Source organism: Pristis pectinata, chromosome 21, assembly GCF_009764475.1.
Source record: "Pristis pectinata isolate sPriPec2 chromosome 21, sPriPec2.1.pri, whole genome shotgun sequence".
Taxonomy (NCBI): Eukaryota; Metazoa; Chordata; class Chondrichthyes; order Rhinopristiformes; family Pristidae; genus Pristis; species Pristis pectinata.
The window spans coordinates 6,640,875-6,662,347 of record NC_067425.1 but is presented as its reverse complement, the minus strand read 5'-3'; the positions used below and the strand labels follow the sequence as shown (position 1 = coordinate 6,662,347).

At 44.3% G+C, this 21,473-nt stretch overlaps 1 protein-coding gene across 3 annotated transcripts in view; it reads left to right on the top strand.

Annotated features, from left to right (window-relative positions):
* The first annotated feature begins 1,052 nt into the window (after positions 1 to 1,052).
* dph1 (diphthamide biosynthesis 1) overlaps positions 1,053 to 21,473 on the top strand; it is a 618,447-nt gene continuing 598,026 nt past the window's right edge. For 2 of the 3 annotated variants that reach the window (XM_052035832.1, XM_052035831.1), the window contains exons 1-2: positions 1,053 to 1,253; positions 12,717 to 12,863. In XM_052035832.1, coding sequence (XP_051891792.1) covers positions 1,142 to 1,253; positions 12,717 to 12,863 — 259 coding nt within the window. In that variant the 5' untranslated portion in view covers positions 1,053 to 1,141. The remainder of the gene's footprint in view (positions 1,254 to 12,716; positions 12,864 to 21,473) is intronic. The other variant, XM_052035833.1, reaches the window with a different exon arrangement.

The window sequence follows — 21,473 nt, the reverse complement described above, 5'->3', positions numbered from 1 at the left end:
TCGCACTCACATATCCCCTCTCCCCCATGTATACCCTTTCCCTCCCCTCCTCTTCAGTCTACCTCCTCTCGTGTCTACATCCTCCCCACCCACTCACAATGTACCCTCTCCCTTTCAGTCTACCCTATCCCACTACAGTCTCCCCTCCCCAAATCTCCTTTCTGCCCTACAGTATTCCCATTCCCCCATCAGTTTACCCCTTTCCCCGTTCGACTCTCATTCCCTGCAGCCTACCCCTCCTCTACAGTCTGTCTTGCCCCAGTTTATTCACTCCCCTCCTACAATATACTCCCTACAGTCAATCTCATCTTCCCAGTCTACCCCTATGGTCTACTTCCCGATTACAGTCCACTCCCTACAGTCTACCCCCCTCCCCGCCTACAATCTATCCCCTAGTCTAACCCATACAGTCTACCCCCTCTTCCCTCCTACAGTCTATACCTCCTCCTACAGTCTACCTCTCACCTACAGCATACACCCTACAGTTTACTCACTGCAGTCTATCCCTACAGAGTACCCTGCCTACAGCCTCCCCCCCTCCAACTGTTTACACCCTCCACTACAGTATACCCCCAGTACAACCTACCCCCCACTAGTCTACCCCCTACAGTCTATCCCCCACTAGTCTATCCGTACAGTCTACCCCCCTACAGTCTATCCCCCTACAGTTTGTTCCCACAGTGTTCCCCCTACAGTCTATCCCCCTACAGTCTACCCCCCACTACAGACTACCCTCCACTACAGTCTACCCCCCACTAAAGTCTACCCCCCCACTACAGACTACTGCCACTACAGTCTATCCCCTAATACTGTCTGTTCCTACAGTCTACCCACTACAGTCTGTCCCTACAGTCTACACCCCCTAGTCTATCCCCCTACAGTTTGTTCCCAAGGTGTTTCCCCTACAGTCTACCCCCACTACAGTTTGTTCCTACAGTCTACCCCTCCCCCCACAGTGTTCCCCCTACAGTCTGCCCCACTACAGACAACCCCACACTACAGTCTTCCCCGCCAGTGTCTCGGCTGTCAGCCCTTCCCATCGATCGGTCGCAGCCACTGCCCGGCCCGGGCCGCGCCGCATCGAGCCGCTCGCGTGCGATTACCGCCGTCTTTGGCGGCCCACGTGAGGCGGCGGGTGGTGATGGCGGAGGCCGGAGCGGAGCGCTGCCGGCTCCCAGGCCCTGACCTCGGCCTGCAGCTGGCCCTGCCCCCGCCCTCGGGCACCAAGGCCAGCGGCAGAGCCAGAACTGCAGGTGCGTGCGCGGGGCTCCGGACACCGGGCCTGGGTACAGCCGTGACCGGGTCGGGGGGTTGATAACCCGCGGATACCGGGTCGGGGGGGGGGTGACAGGACCCCGCGGATACCGGGGTGGGGGGGGGGGGGGTGACAGGACCCCGCGGATACCGGGGGGGGTGGGGGTGACAGGACCCCGCGGATACCGGGGTGGGGGGGGGGGGGTGACAGGACCCGCGGATACCGGGGGGGGTGGGGGGTTGACAGGACCCCGCGGATACCGGGGGGGGGGGGGTGACAGGACCCCGCGGATACCGGGGTGGGGGGGGGGGGGTGATAGGACCCCGCGGATACCGGGACTGGGTGAGGGTGTGTGACAGGAGCCCCACGGATACCGGGACAGGTCAGGACATGAGGGTGATACAGGGACAGGGTGGTGACAGCAGCCCCTCCAACACGGGGACAGACCCGGGACAGAGGGTGACAAAAGCTATCAAATAACAGGGCAGACTGGGAGCAACGTGTGACAGTAACTCCTCAGATAGTGGACAATCTATGATAGATTGTCAGAGTCTTTTTCCCAGGCCAGATGAGTGTAGAACAAGAGGACACAGGAGAGTATGTTTAAAGATGTCTGAGGGGTAAGTTTTTCACTCATAGGGTAGTGGTTCTCTGGAGCCAGCTGCCAGAGGTCGTGGTAGAGGCAGATACAATTACACTTTTTAAAAGGCATTTGGATAACTAGGTAACATGTAGGTCATGGGGGCCTGCTGCAGGTAAATGGGATTAATTTAGATAGGCATCATCATCGGCACGGACGAGATGGGATGAAAGGACCCATTTCTGTGCTGTATGATTCTAAGGTGCTACTGCAGCCCCTGATACTGAAGACCGACTTTACTGGAGCCCTTTAGACACATGGAACAACATTTTACTGTAATCCTTTGGACACTGGGACCAATGGGTGACAGTGTTGATACTGCATAGATACTGGAGGACAGTGTGTTACTAGAGCCCCTCAGGTACTAGGACAAACAGGGAAATGCATTACCGCCGAGACAAAGGAGGCCCTCACTTACGTAGGGGTTTGTTTTGCTGTGCAGTGATTGATAGTGTGACCTGTTGGGATAACATCATATACCAAATATAAACAAATGGGACCAGCTTATATGGGAATCTTGGTTGGCATGGGCCGGTTGGGCTGAAGGGCCTGTCTCTGTGCTGTATTACTCAATGACCAGGGTAATATTTCCAGTCATTTGGTAATTAGGTGAGTTTATGTAATGTTTTTCATAACCTCAAAATACCCTAAAGTGTGTTACAACAATGAGTATTGTTGCTGTTGTATAATAGGAAAAATCAGCTGCCAGTTTACAAAAATAAGCTCCAACAGTGGTGAAATAATGTCCAGTTGTTGACCATAGCAGGAAAGGAGGTCTCCTGCTTTTCCTTGAATAAATGGAAAAATGTTTTAAGTTATGGAAGGCTGTTACTGTGTCATTTGTAGAATGCATCAAGCCATTGAGGACTCGAAAGTAAAATGGATGAACAATTTCTTCAGTATTGAAGAAGATGCCTTCAGGAAGAAAGACCAACTTTCATGACCTTAGTACATCTCAAAGTGCTTTGCACCCAATGAAGTCACGTACAATGTGGAAACTCTTTCATCAGTGCACAGCAAGGTCCCATAAGCATCAATGTTGGCCAGGGCACTGGGGAGAATGCCCGTTTTTGAAGTAGTGCCATGAACTTTTTTATACACTACAGAAGATTAACATGGTTTGCTTTTCTTCTGAGAGATGATATCTCCAACAATGCAGTACTCCATCAGTACTCCACTGGAGCAGACAATCTAAATGTGCACTCTGAAGCCTCAAAAGTGAGATTAGAACCCACAACCTTCACATTAAAATTGAGCTTTTATTTACCTAGAACTTCATTATGGTTCTTAAGAAAAGTGTAAAGCACCTGAGGGGATTAATGTAGAATTAATAAATTGTTGTCAGTGCTTGGCAAACTTAATAGGTGTTTATTGAGGATGTATTAATAGGATAGATAATGGGAAGCTATTGAATCAGTTTCAAAAGACATTTGATAAGGTGCCAGTGGGCCTTATATCAGAGGAGGGAAAATTATTGGAGTATATTTTGCAAGGGATAGACTTATATACATTTGGAAACCCAGTGGCTGATCAAGGAGAGTCAGCATGGATTTGTGTGGGAGAAAGTCTGCCTCACTAATTTGATTGATTTTGTTTTTTGAGAAGGTAACCAAGAACAGTGATGAAGGCAGGGCAGTAGATGTTGTCCATGTATTCTTTTGTAAGGCCCTGTATGTCTAGAAGGTTAAGGCACAGGGTCTAAGTCATGTTGGCTAATTGGATCCAAAATTTGGTTTGGTGATAAGAGAATATAAAAATTGCGACATAATGTTGCAGCTTTATATAAAAAAACTGTTTAGATTGCACTTGGAGTATCGTGTGCAGTTTTGGTTGGCACACTATAGGAAGGACATGGTTGCACCGGAGAGATTGCTGAGGAGATTCACCAGTATGTTGCCTGGATTGGAAGACTTTAGTTATGGGAAGAGATTGAATGGGCTGGGGTGACCTGATAGAGGTACATGCAGTTATATCAGAGGAGTCTATAGGGTAGGTTGTCAGAATCTTTTCCCATGGCAGGAATATCAAAAAAAAATGAGAGGAAGGAGTTTTAAAGGGGATCGGAGGGGAAAGTTTTTTTTACACAGAGACTGGTTGCTATCTGGAACTTGCTATCAGAGGAGGTGGTGGTGTCAGATGTAATCACTGCATTTAGTGCTGTAATGTAGTGGTTAGTGTAACACTTTACAGCGCCAGCGACCCGGGTTCAAATCCGGCCACTGTCTGTAAGGAGTTTGTACGTTCTCCCCGTGTCTGCGTGGGTTTCCTCTGGGTGCTCCGGTTTCCTCCCACATTCCAAAGACGTACAGGTTAGGAAGTTGTGGGCATGCTGTGTTGGTGCCAGAAGTGTGGTGACACTTGCGGGCTGACCCCAGAACAATCTACGCAAAAAGATGTATTTCACTGTGTGTTTCGATGTACATGTGACTAATAAAGATACCTTATTAAGACAGACACTTGAAAAGGCGAGACATAGAAGGATATGAACCTAATGCAGGCAAATGGGATTAGTGTAGGTGGGCTAAAAAGTCAGTATGGACATGGTGGGCTGAAGGGTCTGTTTCTGTGCTGTACAACTCTATGACATAAAGGGTCACAGGGTTAAGAATAACAGACTAGGATGAGGAGGATTGCTTAAGGCACAGGTAATAGGATGAAATGGGGCATTTTCAAGTCAGAAGGCTGATACAGGTGAGCTGATACAAAGATCCATGCTGGGTCCTTAGCTGTTTTTATCTGTTACCCTAATGTGATGTTTGCTGATGATACTAAGCTAGGTGGAAAAGTGAACTGTGAGGAGGGATAGTTAGGTGAGTGGGCAGGTGGTGATAGCTTAATGTGGAAAAAATGTGCTGTTGTTCACATTGGTAGAAGAAGATAGCAAACAATATTTTTAATTGGTGAGAAATTAGTAAATGTTGGTGTACAAAGGGTTCTGGGAATGTTGGTATATAAATCATATGATATACCCAGGTACAGAAAGCAGTTATGAAGGAAAATATCATATAAGAAGTTGTATGAATAATAGAACATAGAACATTACAGCACAGTACAGGCCCTTCGGCCCATGATGTTGTGCCAACATTTTATCCTGCTCTAATATCTATCTAACCCTTCCCTCCCACATAGCCCTCCATTTCTCTATCATTAGAACATAGAACATAGAAAAACTACAGCCCAATTCAGGCCCTTTGGCCCACAAAGCTGTGCCAAACATGTCCCTAACCCTAGAAAATACTAGGCTTACCCATAGCCCTCTATTTTACTCAGCTCCATGTACCTATCTAACAGTCTCTTGAAAGACCCTATCGTATCAGCCTCCACCACCGTTTCCGGCAACCCATTCCACGCACTCGCCACTCTCTGAGTAAAAAACTTACCCCTGACATCTCCTCTATATCTACTCCCTAGCACCTTAAACCTATGTCCTCTTGTGGCCACCAATCCAGCCCTGGGGAAAAGCCTCTGACTATCTACCCTATCAATACCTCTCATCATCTTATACACCTCTATGAGGTCCCCTCTCATCCTCCGTCTCTCCAAGGAGAAAAGGCCGAGTTCCCTCAAACTGCTTTCATGAGGCATGCTCCGCATTCCAGGCAGCATCCTTGTAAATCTCCTCTGCACCCTCCCTTTGGCTTCCACATCTTTCCTGTAGTGAGGCGACCAGAACTGAGCACAATACTCCAAGTGGGGTCTGACCAGGGACCTATATAGCTGCAACAATACCTTCTGGCTCCTAAATTCAATTCCCGGATTGATGAAGGACAATACACCATATGCCTTCCTAACCACAGAGTCAACCTGTGCAGCTGCTTTGAGCGTCCTATGGATTCATGTGGCTATCTAAGATTCTCTTAAATGCCCCTATTGTATCTGCCCCCACAACCTCTGCATTCCACGCACCCACCACTCTCTGTGTAAAAAAAAACTTACCTCTGACATCCCACCTATACCTTTCTCCAGTCACCTTAAAATTATGCCCCCTCATGTTAGCTATTTTCGCCCTGGGAAAAAGGTCTCTGACTGTCCACTTGATCTGTGCCTCTTATCATCCTGTACACCTCTATCAAGTCACCTCTCATACTCCTCTCCAAAGAGAAAAGCCCTAGCTCACTCAACCTATCCTGGATAAGGAATTGTAATTGTAAATAGTTGCACATATACTTGTGTACAGTGTTGGTCTGTTTTGTCAAAGGAAGGAGATGCTTGCAGTGCAGTCTAGATTTACGAGGTGGCTATCTAGGATGAGAACTATGCTATGAAGACAGAATGGGTAGAATTGTCCTATGCAGATTGGAGTTTAGAAAAATGAGAATTATATTGGGGTATGTCCTAAGAGACTATATTCTCTCAGGCTGGAGAATCTAGATCAAGGGCGATATTCTAATAGTCCTAAACGACCGATGAAAGGAATTTTTTTCCTCTCAGGGTGTGAACTCTCAACTCCAGAAAGCTGTGCATGCCTCGTCATTGAGTATGTGTAAAACTGAGATCAATAGATATTTGGGCACTGGAAGAATTAAGGGATTTGGGGTTTTAGTGGAGTGTGATGTCGGTTCAGCTGTGATATTATTGTGAGATTGTATGGCCGACTGTTTCTTACCTTATTATTTCAAACCAGCTAAACAACAACCAGTCAGACTGCAAAAGAAATTCCAAAAAATCTTGGTGCTTTGTCAGGTCCAATCTTGGTCTATAAGTTGTGGTGGGAGTAAGCCACCATATCTCACAGTACTTCACTGCGGATCTCCGAACTTCAGCCTCAACTTGTGCAATTTCCTCATTGGGAATTTGGAGTGTACAGCTGTCTCCACCCAATTTTGCAAGGGGCTTTTGCAATGCAAAGGATTTATGTATATGTTGGATGGAGGAAGAGGAGTAGCAGAGCAAGCTCACTTTTCAAATCTTTTGAGAAAAATCTTGGACAGCCACCTAAGACATGCTGCAAACTTAGTCATCTGTCAAAGTTGTCAACAGCTCGAAATATTTCCAACGTTAGTAATGATCAGAAAGTATTAACATTAAGGGAAAAAAAAACTATTTGATTTAAAATGGTAGGATTTAACAAAAACCATGTGTGGTTCAGAATTGGTACTCCATGAGGAAGTTACCCTATGATGGGTGGGGTATTGGAATAGAGTCAGAAATATAGTCAGTCTTTTCTCTTGATAATCTGCGAGTTCCAAAGTCACAGCTGACTTGCAAGTTATTCAGGGAAACGTTGGCAGTTATATGGTAAATGCTGATATTTCCCTGCAAAATACCAGCCATTATCTTTGCTGTATAGCTCTCATTGAGTTGATACTGAAAAAAAACATTTATTCAGAGCAACTGGTTTGGGTTCATTTCTTTGTTCTACACAAGTTTCCTTGTCTTCATCTAACCCCATCTTCAGTTTCCTTTATTCCTTCCTCCCTTGTGTACTTATTTAGTTTTTCCTAAAATATCTCTATGGTATTCTCCTTAACCTCTCAATATGATAATGAGTTCCACATTCTCCTCACTCTTTGGGTAAGGACATTTCTCTGAATTCCCTGCTGGCTTTATTAGTGACTGAAGTTTTTCTCTGCCAAGGTGTGAAACTTAGACAGGGATACCATCTGCTCCCGAGGCCCTGTTGTTTTACAGTTGGCACTGAGCCATCTTGGTTAGGCATGGCAGTGAGACTGGGCCAGGTAGTCTGTTGTGGAATGGAATCATGGGCGCTCATGTCAAGGACAGATTTGTAGTTGACGAGTTCACTGAAGCATTCCTGACTGACTGCCTTGATAAGTTTGCTCCCATTCTTGACTCTCAACAGGGTGGGCCCTCAGTGTTTAGATCAGAGATAATCTTAACATCTTTGAAGAATCCATATGTGCCATTGTTATCAGTGAGTTGTTGGGCTCTCTGGGTTATCTCCACCCTCAGCTGTTCTGAAGGTCGTGGGTTTTCAGTTGGATGTCAAATCTGGCACAAAGCTCATGGTGTACTGGATGCCATTGATCCCTACTCTCCTCCACATTCCTGAGTTGTGGTCTACCTACAGCAAGTGCCTCAAAGCAGTGGAGAGATGCCACCTAATGCTGACTCCACAAACTCAATGTCTTTCCCAGGACAACATCTACAGCTTTGAGGTACTTATTGCAATCAGCTTCTTATTATTCATTTTCAGGTTTGGGCATCACTGTCAATTTATTGCCCATCCATTAATGGCCTTGAGAAAGTGGCGATGAGCTGCTTTCTTGAACCGCTGTAGTTCCTCTGGTGTAGGTGCTGTCACAGTGCTGTTAGATGGGAGCTCTAGGGTTTAGATCATGTAATGGATGAAACACAGCGATATATTTCCAAATCAGAATGTGGGACTTGTAAAGGAACCTGCAGGGGGTGCTGCTACCATGCACCTGCTGCCCCTACCACCTGCTGGTATAGAGGTTGCCGGTCTGGGATGTATTGTTGGTGTAGCCTGGATGAGCAACTGCATTGTTTTTTTTTAGATGGTATGCACTGTAGCTATGGTGTGCTGGTAGTGGAGGGAATGTATGTTTATGGTGGTTGATGGGATGACAATCAAGTAGGGGTTAGCTCTGATGTTCACATACTTGAGTCCAAAAACACCATTTTTAACTCTGCCATAGCAGGAGATTACCAGGTAGAGGAACAATTTAAGGATGTTCTTAAAAGACTCTGCAGAGAAAGTGTGACATCCATTGTGAGCAATTCTGGTTGCCCTATTACAGGAAAGATGTGGAAGCTGTGGAAAGGGTACAGAAGAGGGTTATCAGGATGCTGCCTTGATTTGAGGTGGATTGTTTTCTCTGGAACATCAGAGGCTGATGAGAGGCATAGATCGGGTGGCAGTCAGAATCTTTATCCCAGGGTAGAAATGTCAAATACTAGAGGACATGCATTTAAGATGAGAGGGGGAAAGTTTAAAGGAGATGTGTGCAGGGAAAGTTTTTTTTTTTACACAGAGAGTGGTAGGTGCCTGTGACAGGCTGCCAGGGGTGATGATGGAAGCAGAAGTGGTAGTGGTGTTTAAGAGGCAAGACACACAAATATGCAGGGAATGGAGGAACATGGATCATGTGCAGGCAGAAGAGATTTAGTTTAATTTGGCATCATGTTTGGCATGATCTGCTCCTGAGGCCCTGTTGTTTTACAGTTGGCATTGAGCCATCTTGGTCAGGCATGGCAGTGAGACCGAAGGGCCTGTCCTATGCTGTACATGTTCCCCATCAACTTGTGGGAGCACACAGAACCCTCGCATAAATGGTGGAAGGAGTGCACTGCTTTCCATACTACCCACCTGCCTGCCCAATCAAGCACCTCCTGCCCCACCTGTGGCAGAGTCTGCAGATCCTACATTGACCTCATTAACCACTTAAGAAGCTAGAAAGCCAGTCCAGAAGAAAGTCATCCTGATCCCGAGGGACTGCCTGATCAAAAATTACTGATTGTCTTAATATCTATGACTTCATCCTCATGGAAACATTTATTCTTGGTCCAGCTCATCAAACCTATTGATTTTCTTGAAGATTCCTGTCACGCTCTTCTCTGCTTTCTCTTTTATGGAGACTGTTCATCTTTCCTTATTTAATGAAAGGTCATCAACCTGAAGCTGTGCTTCTCCACTGACCTGCTTTTCAGTATTTCCAGCATTTTCTGTTTCTTTTTCTGTTAAGTACATCCTTCCTCTACTGTTATTGCACTTGATTTGCATTCTTGCCAATGCTTTTATAGCCTTTTCTTAATGAGACCGGAACTATTCTTAGTACTCTTGTAGCCCAACCAAAATTTTATACATTTACTGTTACTTTTCACTTCCATCACTTCAGAAATGAGCTCTGGTGTATATTTTGCTTTTATCGTGGCTTTTTTGACCGAACTCCATCCCAGACGAGTTTGGCTGAGTGGTTGAAGCCATAGGTTCTGAGCCTGAAGGATGCCGTTTCGGGTCTGACTGCAGGGCTAGAGCACATCATCTTGAATGCTGAGGGGTGCTGCAGTACCAGAGGTGGGTGAGTTATTGAACCAAGGCTTGGTCTGCCTCTTTAGGTCAGTATGAAGGATTGCATGGCGATATTTGAAGATGGAAGGGCAGCACTCTCGTGCCCAATAGATGGGGGAAGAAAGCCTTTTGTCACATTTGTTGTTTGTAGGGTTTTGCTGAGTGCAGGTTGGCAAGTTGACAAGCATCCATAATAACAAATTGGCTGTGAAGTCCTTTGATGGAGGATTTATATTTATCATGGGAAACAAATATTTAAATATGATTTTCAATGTACTAGTAGTGGTAACACTCGGTGAGAGTACCCCTGTAGAATTTGGCCCAGCTGACCTCCACAGGTCTGCTGAAGTTGCGTGCACTTTGTTCCATTCCCCTGACCCTTCTGAACACCTTTTCAAAAAGAATCTCAACGTCATCTTCCTCATGATCCAGTTGTGCACCAGGCCCTTTCCTCAACTTTCTTTTCAGAAACAAACTTTGGAAAAACAAATGATTTTAAAAAGAACACTGTTTTATTTATAATACTTTGGATTGGAGGTTCTGCAGAATCTTAGTGTCTCTTGACAGCTAAGGTGTTAAATTGATGTGTTGAGATCAACAATGACAGGATTTGCAATGATGAATGTGCACAGTTAGGAGTGGATAAAAATCGGATGGTTGAAAGTCTGTTGTGTGCATGAGGTGCAAAAACCGAACTCTGAAAAGGAAATGAAAGCACTGTGTATTGACACTGTGTGTGCGCGTGCGCGCACACACACACACACACACACACACACACACACACACACACACACACACACACACACACACACACACACACACACACACAGGAATGATGTTGTAGCTGCTTTTAATTCAAATGATCTGATATTCCAAACTCTCTTCAGCTTTCACCATTCAATGCAAATGGTTGGGGTACTTAAGTGTACATCTTAGGACAGTAATTATCAGAGGCTGACTGCATCGCCTAATATCCACTTTGTATGAATGGGTTACCATCCTTGTATGATCGGTAAGCCTAGGTCTGTGAGTCTCTTTGCACTTTATTTCTGCACCAAGGGACATGCAGCAATCTGTTTTCACAGGAGTGTGAGTAGGAAGCTGCGTTTACACTGCCATGTAGCTGGAGCACGGCTTGGCTCAGCTGGTCGTGCAGTCACCTCTGAGTCAGACTTTGAACTAATGCCCTGTCTACCAGTTTCACTGCTTCGTATTGATGTTGAAGATCCCATGACACAACTCGGTGAAGAATGGCCAGTCCTGGCCAACACTTCTTCCACCACCACTTCATCCATCTCCAAGTGCAAAGTAGCTGCTGCCTTTACTTATGTAACCACCTACACTTATTAGTATAGAGGAATGAGAAAGAGAAAAATATTCATGCACTTTTAGAACGTCAGAAAGTCCCAAAGCACTTCAGAGAATGAAGTCTCGCTGAATAGTGGTCAGTGGTGTGATGCAGTAATGCTAAATTCTGTACAGCAAGCTTGCGCAATTCAAATAAATAAACAACTGGATCATCTGATTTTTTTTTGGTGGCCGTATGTTGCGCAGAACTCTCCACGTAAGGTTCTTTAACAAGGCTGTGGAATGTTTTATGCCTGTCCGAGAGCAGATCTGGTTTAACGTCCCATACAATAGATAGCATCTCTAGCAGTGCATCACTCCCTCATCGGTGGCACTGGGAGTGCCAGCCTGGATCTTGTGCTCGAATCTCAGGAGCTGGATCATAAGCCTTTGACTCAGCACTACCCACTGAGCAGCACAACTGAGTGCAGCACACTAGGAGACTTCCGAGGGAAATAATTGCGTTGTACAAACGTGTGTCTATCTGAAGATCCTATGCACTAGTTGATAAAGAGCAGCCAGTTCTCCAGTGATCTGGCCAACACTTCTCCCCACCACCAGCTCATCTGGTTTTTCTGAATTGAAATTGACTGCTCCATTTTATACCTTTATTCATCTTAGTGGTAGTGAAATGGGAAAGAGATTAAAAAATTCACATGGCTTGCCCATGTGTAGCGGAGTATGCTCGGCACTGAGTGTTGATTAGGTTGTTGCCTTTGTGATCAACATTTAGTGCTGGACAGTCTGTGAATGGACACAGAGTGCAGCTGCTGGCTGTGGTGGATTAACACATCGAAGAACGTAGAGCATTGGAGCAGTACCTTGTGGGGCAGGGGACAGATATTCCCTACTCCGCTGCTGGGTAGTAGCTGTGCCGAGATACATGGCTGATTCTAGAAAGGTGGTATAAAATTGCAGAGGGCTCTGTATAGGAGCCTTGCCTACTCCTCAGGGGTGGTGGAAGTGTGAATGACTGCAGAGCAGTGCTGGAAATGCTCAGCAGGTCAGATGGAATCTGTGGAGAGTTAACGCTTCAAGTTGATGACCTTAATTGTGCTTGAAAAAGTTAGAAACAAGTCGTGTAGAAACTCAGAGAAACATGAAATTGAGCAAAGAAAGGGGAGGTCTCTGACAGTGTGCAGATGTCCTGACCGCTACATACCATCTTTGCCTTGGAATTAACATCTTCTGCAGACTTGCTGAGCATTTCCAGTATCCATGGTATTTTGCTTTTGTACAGAAAGAAGAGAACTGCCCATGATGTGTGGCCAGAATGGATACACGAGAAATCCTGACTGCATCTGTCAGGGCATTTGTTGTGAGAATGTTTATGCCACAGGCCGGGATTTAAATGTAAGGACTGTAAACTTGAGTCTTCATCAATACATAACAAAGTTGTTTGTTAAACGTTTGGAGCTGATTCAGGAGAGTTGATAAAAACTAGCAGTAACTATTTGATTTTCTTCTTCCTTTTGGATTAGGTCCCCATCGACGGGTAGCAAATCAGATTCCTGAAGAAATACTGAATGACAAAGAGCTGCAGAACGCTATCCGGGTGCTGCCCAGTAATTATAACTTTGAGATTTACAAGACTGTCTGGAGAATAAAGCAAGCAGAAGCTAAGAGAGGTATTAGTGGTTTCTCTTCTCCAAATGGTGCTGTTTATAAACACAGGAAATGTGAAGACGTGAATGTTCAGCACTCTCCTGGCCAGCCTCCCATCTTTCACCCTATCCAAAACTCTGCTGTCTGTTTTAACTCACTCCAAGTCCTCTTCATTCACTGCCTTCGGCTCTGACAATGCCTTCATGGTGTTGCATTAGCTTCTTACCCCTCTGCCAAATCTCGACCCCCAGCAGCTCCTTCCCTGTAACCTCTCCCAGCCCTAGGCACCTTTCTGTCTTCTGTTCTCCTCCAATTCTGGCCTCTTGTACATCCTCAGTTTGAAAGAGCTCACGACTGTTGACTCCAAGTTCTGGAATTCCTCATCGTTCCCTCTACCTCTCCCTGAAATGCTGCTTAGACCCAGCGCTTATCCTACGCTTTTGTTCATCTGTGCTGATTTCTCTCTCTCTGTGGCTCAGTGCCAAATTTTAGTTCGGTAGTGCTCTTGCAAAGTGTCTTGGCAAGTTTAAGTAAGTTGGAAGTGCTATATACATACTGGTAGCTGTAAATGTATCTATAAAAAAAGATAGACCATTAAGTTTGCTTCCCTGATTCTGCTGAGATGAGTGATCTTGTCAGGATGAAACACTGGCTTGGCCTCTGCACTTTGCTTTTGGGTTAGAGGAGTAATTTCAACCAACCAGGATTCCTGCATTTCCTGCCAGTGGAAGTGTGGCTGTACTGGCTGTCTGAATTGGCCTCCTGCTTTCTGTTGATTTGCAGATCAAGCCTTGGCGAAGTTTACTGGAGAGCCTGAGGGTACCACGATTCTTTTGGAACTCAGAATTCTAAAGGTGACAGCATGTTCAAGGGGAAAAATTTAGCAGGAGGGAAAACTGCAGGTCTGGGGTGGGGCAGGTGGGCAGACTGTTGCCTCTCCCTCCATGGTGTGGCAGAGTGGAAACCTGAGCCAGGTCATTGTTTTGCTTTCTTGTCTGTGGTAAACTATGGAGTGGATATGTTGAATGCAATGTTCTTTCCTTCATTTTTTGTTCTCACATTGTAGGTTAGTAGCATTGGAAATAAAAACTTGGATTTATTTGGTGCCTTTCAAAATTTATGGGCATCCTGAAGCACTTTGTAGCTAATCTTTCAAATAAGTCACTCATGAGGTTGGGAACCATGACAGCCAAATTGGACAGAGCAAGCTCCCATGAGTTAAGTGACCACATATTCTGTTTCAGAGATGTTGCTTGAGGGATAAACACTGGCCAGGACTCCCTGGCCTTTTGATTAAGATCATGGGATCTTTTCATCTTTCCAAGGAGGCAGATAGATGCCAATGGACAGCACCTCTGGTGATGTCATTCTCCTTCAGTGCAGCATTGGAAAGTTAACCAAGTGCTGAATCCTGGGGTGGGATTTGAACCACAGCTTGACTCAGATAATGCTACGTCTGAGCCATGAGTGCACTGCTTTTCCCCTTACATCAACCAACACTGGTGAAGAACACTGCTGTTGCACAAGTCAAAGTGGTGCAGTATGTAGGGCTGCTACCCCATTGCTCCGGTGACCTGGGTTTGATCCTGACCTCCAGTGCTGTCTATTTGGAGTTTGTATGTTCTCCCTTTGCCTGTTTGGGTTTCCTCCAGATGCTCCAGTTTCTTTCCAAATCCCAAACACATGTAGATTGATAGGTTAATACATTATCCCAAGTGTTTAGATGACTGGAAGAATCTGCAGGGAATTGATGGGAATGTGGGGGAGAATAAAATGGGATTAGTGCTTGGCACAGGCTCAATTGGCTGAAGGGCCTGTTTCTGTGCTGTATGACCCTAAATGCCTCCTTCCTCCACCCAACAATGGGTCTTCAAACAAATAGTATTTGTATTGAGATATTCCATTGGAGCAATCAGATACAAGGCTCTGTGGTTGAAATGTTTAAAGTTATTAAATGATGAGACAGGGTAGATAGAAGCAGTCCATTTCAGTAGATGATAAAGAATGTAGGTTCATAGTCATTCTTCACATTCAGAGGTTGTGGGTGTCAGCGCAAGGTTGGCATTTATTAGGCACTTCAGGATGTCCTGAGGTTGTGAAATTGTGGAAACTAGGTTTTGATTCCGGCTTCCTTTAATTGACTGAATTTTGTACAGCATGGTTCATGACTCAACATACTATTACATGACCACAATACTACATACCAATGGATAGTTGCTAGATTAAAATAAGACTGCAGAAAGAAGAAATTTCTTCACAGAGAGGTCATTTGTAAGGTGAGAAGTTATGGCATTAAACTCCCAACAATTTTAAAAAGATTAAATTAAGAAGTGGAATGAAGGGAAAAAGAATGTGGAGCCACAGTGAGGAAAGGTGACAGGAGTTATTTGTTCAATTGGAGACTAAAATATCATGGACTGGTGAGGCTGAACGGGCCTATTTCTAATGTACAACATCAATTGAATTAATTCCACCCTAAGGAAAATTGGTCCTATTCCCAATGTTGGAACATGATCACATGCATTGCTCGTACTGACACATTTTCACATTGTATTTTGATGATTGATCATGCTTTCACTGAATTTAAACTATTTCTATCAGCAGTAAAAGGTGCCTGCCCTGTATGGTAACTTGTATGATGCATTTCATAACCTTGGGATATCCCAAAATGCATTACATCAAATAAAATGCTTATGAAATGTATGTTCTATTGTAATGTAGTAAGTGCATCAGCCAACGTGTACACAGCAAGATCCCATGAAGTACATTTATTTCAACCAACTTAGGTTGAGGGATAAATGTTATCAAGAAACAGGAGAATTTCCCAGTCAGTATGACATCTTTAATATCTTGCCTGAGAGGAGATGGGTTTTCATTTTAATGTCACGTGAGTGTGAGAAATAGGAGCAGCAATAGGCCATTGACCCAGGTACCTGCTCTGCCATTCAATAGGTCAATCCTCTTGGTTAGTGAATTCCAAATATTCACTGTGGGTAGAGGTGATAAATGGAACCAGATGAGGGAGGGGAGGTACAGGCAGATCGAGCCAAGTGGAGGAGAGACAGAGACTGATGGGTGAGAAGTGGAAACAGATAAGGAGAAAAAAAGGGAAGAAAGGGGGTTTTGGCAGATGGAGCCAGGGAAGAACTTCTATCTCTACCTTCCCCCACCCCTCCTCTGACCTGGCTGCATCTGTCCATCATCCCCCACCTCACCTGATTCCAGCCATCACCAACCAGCCCCTGTCTCACCCCTCTCTCTCACCTCTTAATACTGGCTTTCTTCCCTTTGCACTCTCACTCCTGATGCAGGTTCTTGAATTGAAACATCGACCGTTCCTTTGCCTACACTGATGTTGCTTGACCTACTGAGTTCCTCCAGCAGTTTGTTTTTGTTCAAAGCACAGGATCCTCTTTGTCCGTGTAATATGTTGTTAATGGCAAGGTGTGGGACGTGCCCAGCAAGCCAGACTATGGTACTAGGAATAGAAAAACTGACCCAAAATAACGACAGGCAGAAATGGCCAGTTCTGATACAGATAGAAGAGTGTGTTACATAAGGGTCATGGAGTCATACAGCACAGAAACAGGCCCTTCAGTTTAACTGGTCCATGCCAAGGTCATCCTATTTTGCCCATGTTTGGGCCATAACCTAAACCTTAGGCAGGCAAACAGAAGAAAAGGTTCAACGATGTGGTCAAAGCCTAAATGGAAAAAATGCCACATTCCTGCTGACTCCTGGGAATCTGGCCCATGGCTGCTCAACCTTAGAGAAGAAGTATTTGGGATGGTATTGAGAACCTCGAGTCCCTGCATTCGATGCATACAGAGGCCCTGCATAAATGGCAGAGGAGTAGACCACCTCATAGACTACTAGCTGTCCACTCAGGTATCTCTTGCCCTGTGTGTGGAAGTCTATGATTCTAACATTGGCCTCATTAGCCAACTCGGATCCCACAAAACCGGAGGGGAAGTGAGTCATCCTTGATCCCAAGGGACTGCCTAAGAAGTAAGAAGGAATGATATCTACAGATAGTGTTGCAGCTTCTGTGAGGCAGATCAGGGTGACCCATTACAGACGCGAGAATAAACGTAGAATTTAATTGCAGCAACATACATAATGCTGGAGGAACTCAGTGGGTCAGGCAGCACCTATGGGGGGAAATGGGCAGTCAAACGTTTTGGGTCGGGACCCTTCATCAGGACTCAGAATAGGACATAGAATTTTAATTGTCAGGGTTCAAACACAATAAATGCTGTTCTTCATTTTGCCACTCGTGGAAGTTGAGTTATATATGTACTGAGAGACTGGTACTAAGACAGGCTGTCTGGGTCATTGAGGTGGGAGGTGAATCAGTAACCACTTAGGCAGTCATGAAGTGAGAGCTTGGGGAGTGAGTGAGAGATCTGACTGGCTACGTGACTAACTGAAGTTAAATGCGTATGAAAGAAACATGCAAATCCATAGGCTGTCAATGAATGACTGGTGCTGCAGCAGGTGGCCCATAAGTCACTGGCCAACCTTAAAAAAATCGAGAGTGTGCTTGCCAAGTTTTAGGTTCTCTATGTTAGTATGGGTACATCTATCTCCCTTTTGGTTCCTCCACTCCACTCAAAGTCTCTCTGTCATTTCCTGGACCACCACCCACCCCACCTACAGGTGCTGCGTTGTTCTTACATTCTGTTTCACGAGCGCAAGTTGTTGCCTGCAAGTCCACTTCCTACCACTCTCCAAAATTGCTGTACATCCTTGGTTTTCATCATTCCAGTAACAGTGCTGTGCCTTCAGCTATTTAGGCTTTAAGTTATGGACTTTTCCTCCCTAAACCTCTCTACCCACTCTCCTTTTAAATGTTCCTTATAAACCTAGCTCTTTGACCAAGCTTTTGGGCAGCTGCCTGATATCCATCTTTGTGACTTGGTGTGATTATTTAATGTGATTATGCTCCAATGGAGTGTCTTGGGATGTTTTACTGCATTAAAGGCATGATATTAATGCAATTTGTTATTTGAGCTTAGACCATGAATATCAGTGAGTCCATTTCTGGACTGTGATACAAAAGTAAACCATAGTTGATCACCCTTCTTGCACCCCCTGGGGATACAAAGGCCTTCTTTGCAGTGGTATTGCTGCCTTGGTTGAAATCTTCTTGAAGACAAGAAGCATTACATATAGGCCAGTGAACATGTTTTATTGCAATGTGGTGCAAACTTATCTTGTGCTGCCTGCATCTCATCTCCCATATTGTACGCTTTCTAAATCTGTACTCCCATGTTATACACTCCTTGTGAACCTCCACCAGTATCTTACCCTCTCTATGCATGTACCCATTTTATACCAACTATATCTCATGTTATACCTTCTCTGCATCTGTACTCCCACATTATTGCCACCTGTACTTTGATATTATCCCCCATGTATATCTATACCTACATATTACATCCTTCCTACATCCACACTTCCATATTGAGGCGGTGCCTCAAGAAGGTGGAATCCATCACTAAGAACCCTCACCATCCGAGACATGCCTTCTTCCCATTACTACCATCGGGGAGGAGGTACAGGAGCCTGAAGACCCACACTCAACGATTCAGGAACAGCTTCTTCCCCTCTGCCATCTGATTTCTGAACAGTCCATTTGTGCATTTTTTTTTATTTTTGTAATTTATAGTAATATTATGTCTTTGCCCTGTACTGCTGCTGCAAAACAGCAAATTTCATGCAAGTCAGTGATAATAATTCTTATTAAGTCAAGCAAGTAAGTTTTTCATTGCACCTGTGCAGAGATGTACTTGTGCATATGACGATAAACTTGACTTTGACTTCATACTCTCCCTGTATTTGTACTTTGACATTGTGTGCACTCTGTAACATTACTTCCATATTGTACCCTGTTTATATCTTGTGCATTATATTTCCCTATTTCCATACCTTCATATTGTATCTTTTCTGTACCTCTACTCCATGTTACTTTGTATCTGCACACCATATTGCACTTTGGGCTGCCCATGACTATCAGTCTACCTATATCCCCATATGATATCATTTCTGTCCCTATACTCCACAGTACTCTTTATAGCTGCATCCTCATGAGATGTACCATCTGTATGTGTGATTCTTAAACTATTCTATATTCACTGCATACTTTTGTGTTATACTGCAGTGTAGCGAATGCATCATTTGTCTCTGCTCTGATGTAGGACTGCAGGACATTGTGCGTACTTTTGTCTCGCAGGGTTTTATGTACACACTGTGGTCTTGCAATCCCATGTTCCAGATGCTCCCAGTTCTCTGCATGTGCAGAGTGCACAATTCCCATTTCCTCACAGTCAGGATATTACACTTGCCAGTCACAGCTGTGACTGTTGGCTTACAATTGCCACCTATGAAAAGAGAATTAAATTCTAGTCCAGGCGTGTAGTTTTGAGGTTTCTCTGATTGTACAGAGATGGGAAGTAATGGTGAAAAACCTAAATATAGGTTTGCTCTACCCTAGAGACATTTGATTCAAGCCTTGTATATAAGTTTTTGCCAGTAATGGAGTTAATACCATGGTTTTGATTTGTTTACACAAGGGATGTGTGACCATAGCATAACCTCATCTTACTAATACTGACTGAACAAATATTACTTCAAGAATAATGGGCTGCACACTTTTTTTTGATTATATTTATATATTCATGACATCTGGGCGTTACTGGCAAGGCTAAGGTTCATTGTTCATCCTTAAAGGCCCTTGTAAAGGAAGTGTTGGTTCTCCTTGCTGAACTACCATGGTTACATAGTTCATTTAATTTGTATTTATATATCATTGCCAATATTCCAGGCGTTTTACAGGAACGAATGTTAGTTAATATTTGACACTGAGCCACATAACAACGGATCAAAGAGATAGGTTTCATGGAATATCATAAGAGAAGAGAGAAAAGGCAAGGTACAGAGATTGACAGGTTTAGGGAGGGAATTGTGGAACTTTTTCTTGAGGAGCAGAAAGCATGGCGATCAAAGGTGGAATGTTGGAAATTAGGGGCCCACAAATGCCCTGGAAATTAGGGGCACATAAGTGCCCTTGAAATTAGGAACTCAGAAGTCTGAGGGTTGTATGGTGAGGACTTGGTGAAGGTGCTTCAGAATGGTTAGCACTAGTGGTACCTGTCTATAGCAAGCAAGGAATCTTCAGGTGAATAGCAGGAGATGTCAAACTAAGTTACTCTTCAGTTACAGTTGGGGGAAAGGTTGGTCTTGAGAGAAAAAGTCTTAGGAAAAAAAGTAAAAAAAAAAATTGCATCCCTGGAATTCCAGTGATTTTCAGGGTGAATGTTGTTAGGATCTTTCATGTAGACATGATCCATTGTGTTCAAAACAGCAGCGATTTGGGCCCAAGACTGAGGGTAAGAATATTCACACTTCATGTGCTCCACCGGTGAAGGATCTCAAAGTCACATTGTGTAGCTTCAGCAGCCTCAATCTAGTAAACTTCTCTTGTCCTGTCTCCTGAAACGTAATAAACTTTTGCTGGCAGTTCTTTAAAGGCAGTTCTGAGGCCCCCTTTGGAGCTCAGCTCATCACCGACTTTAGTGCGTGCACAGTGCATTGCGGAAGCCAAAGAGAAGCTGAAGTTCAGGTGCTGGTGCATCCCTCCTCTGCCTCATCTGAACTCAGCACAAAGGTCCTGAGCTAAGGGACCAGATCCGCTTTGCATCCAGACTCCCAGCTTTACATCAGCCATGGTGATCAGAAAGATTTTGTTGTCCAAGAAGCACAGACACTTAATATGCAAGCAATTGAGGAGGGAAACAGCGTGTTGGGTTTTACTGCCAGAGGGTTTGAATAGTTAGAAGCACATTCATTAAATTTATTATATTTTACTAAATATTCTTCATTATTTCAATATTTTTGAACTTTTTAAATGCCCTTGATCATCTGAGACGTTTAAAAATAGTTAAAATGGCCTCTAGCAGCAAACTATCAAAGATACTAAATGAAACAGTCAATCTAGGGAAGGGAGGAGAAGAACCTCAAGACTTGCCACCTGTGAACTGGGGTGGTTATGGCATCCAGGCCTAGAACTTGATTGGACCCACAGGGCAATGAAAAGTGTGGCTGTGGGAATATCATAGGAGACAAATGGTGGGAGGAGGCAGGATCAAGCAGAACCAGCTCCTAAATATCCAAAGCTGAGGAGACCAAAACTCTAAGCTGCGATCCAGGTGTGTTTTTTTTTAAACAAAGTCTTGTGGAATTCTAGCAAAGCTTCCTTTTGGAAATAACCTCATATTTTTCTTTTACATCTGCCTTTTTGCCTGCTCACCGAACTGGTCTGTATCACTTTGTGTTCTCCTCACAACTTACTTTCCCACTTAGCTTTCCACCATCAGGAAATTTGGATACAATTCATTTAATATCTTCATCTAAATCATTCATATATGTTGTAAGTAAATGAGCTCTCAGCGTTAATCATTGGAGGACCCCACTGGCTGTAGCCTGCCAACCTGAAAATGACCCACTTATTCCTAATCTGTTTTCTGTCGTTAACTATGTTAATATATTAACTCCAACCCTTATCTTGTGTAAAGGTGGCACTTTATTAAGTGCCTACTGGAAATAAAAATATTCTCCATGCTCTGTTTTAT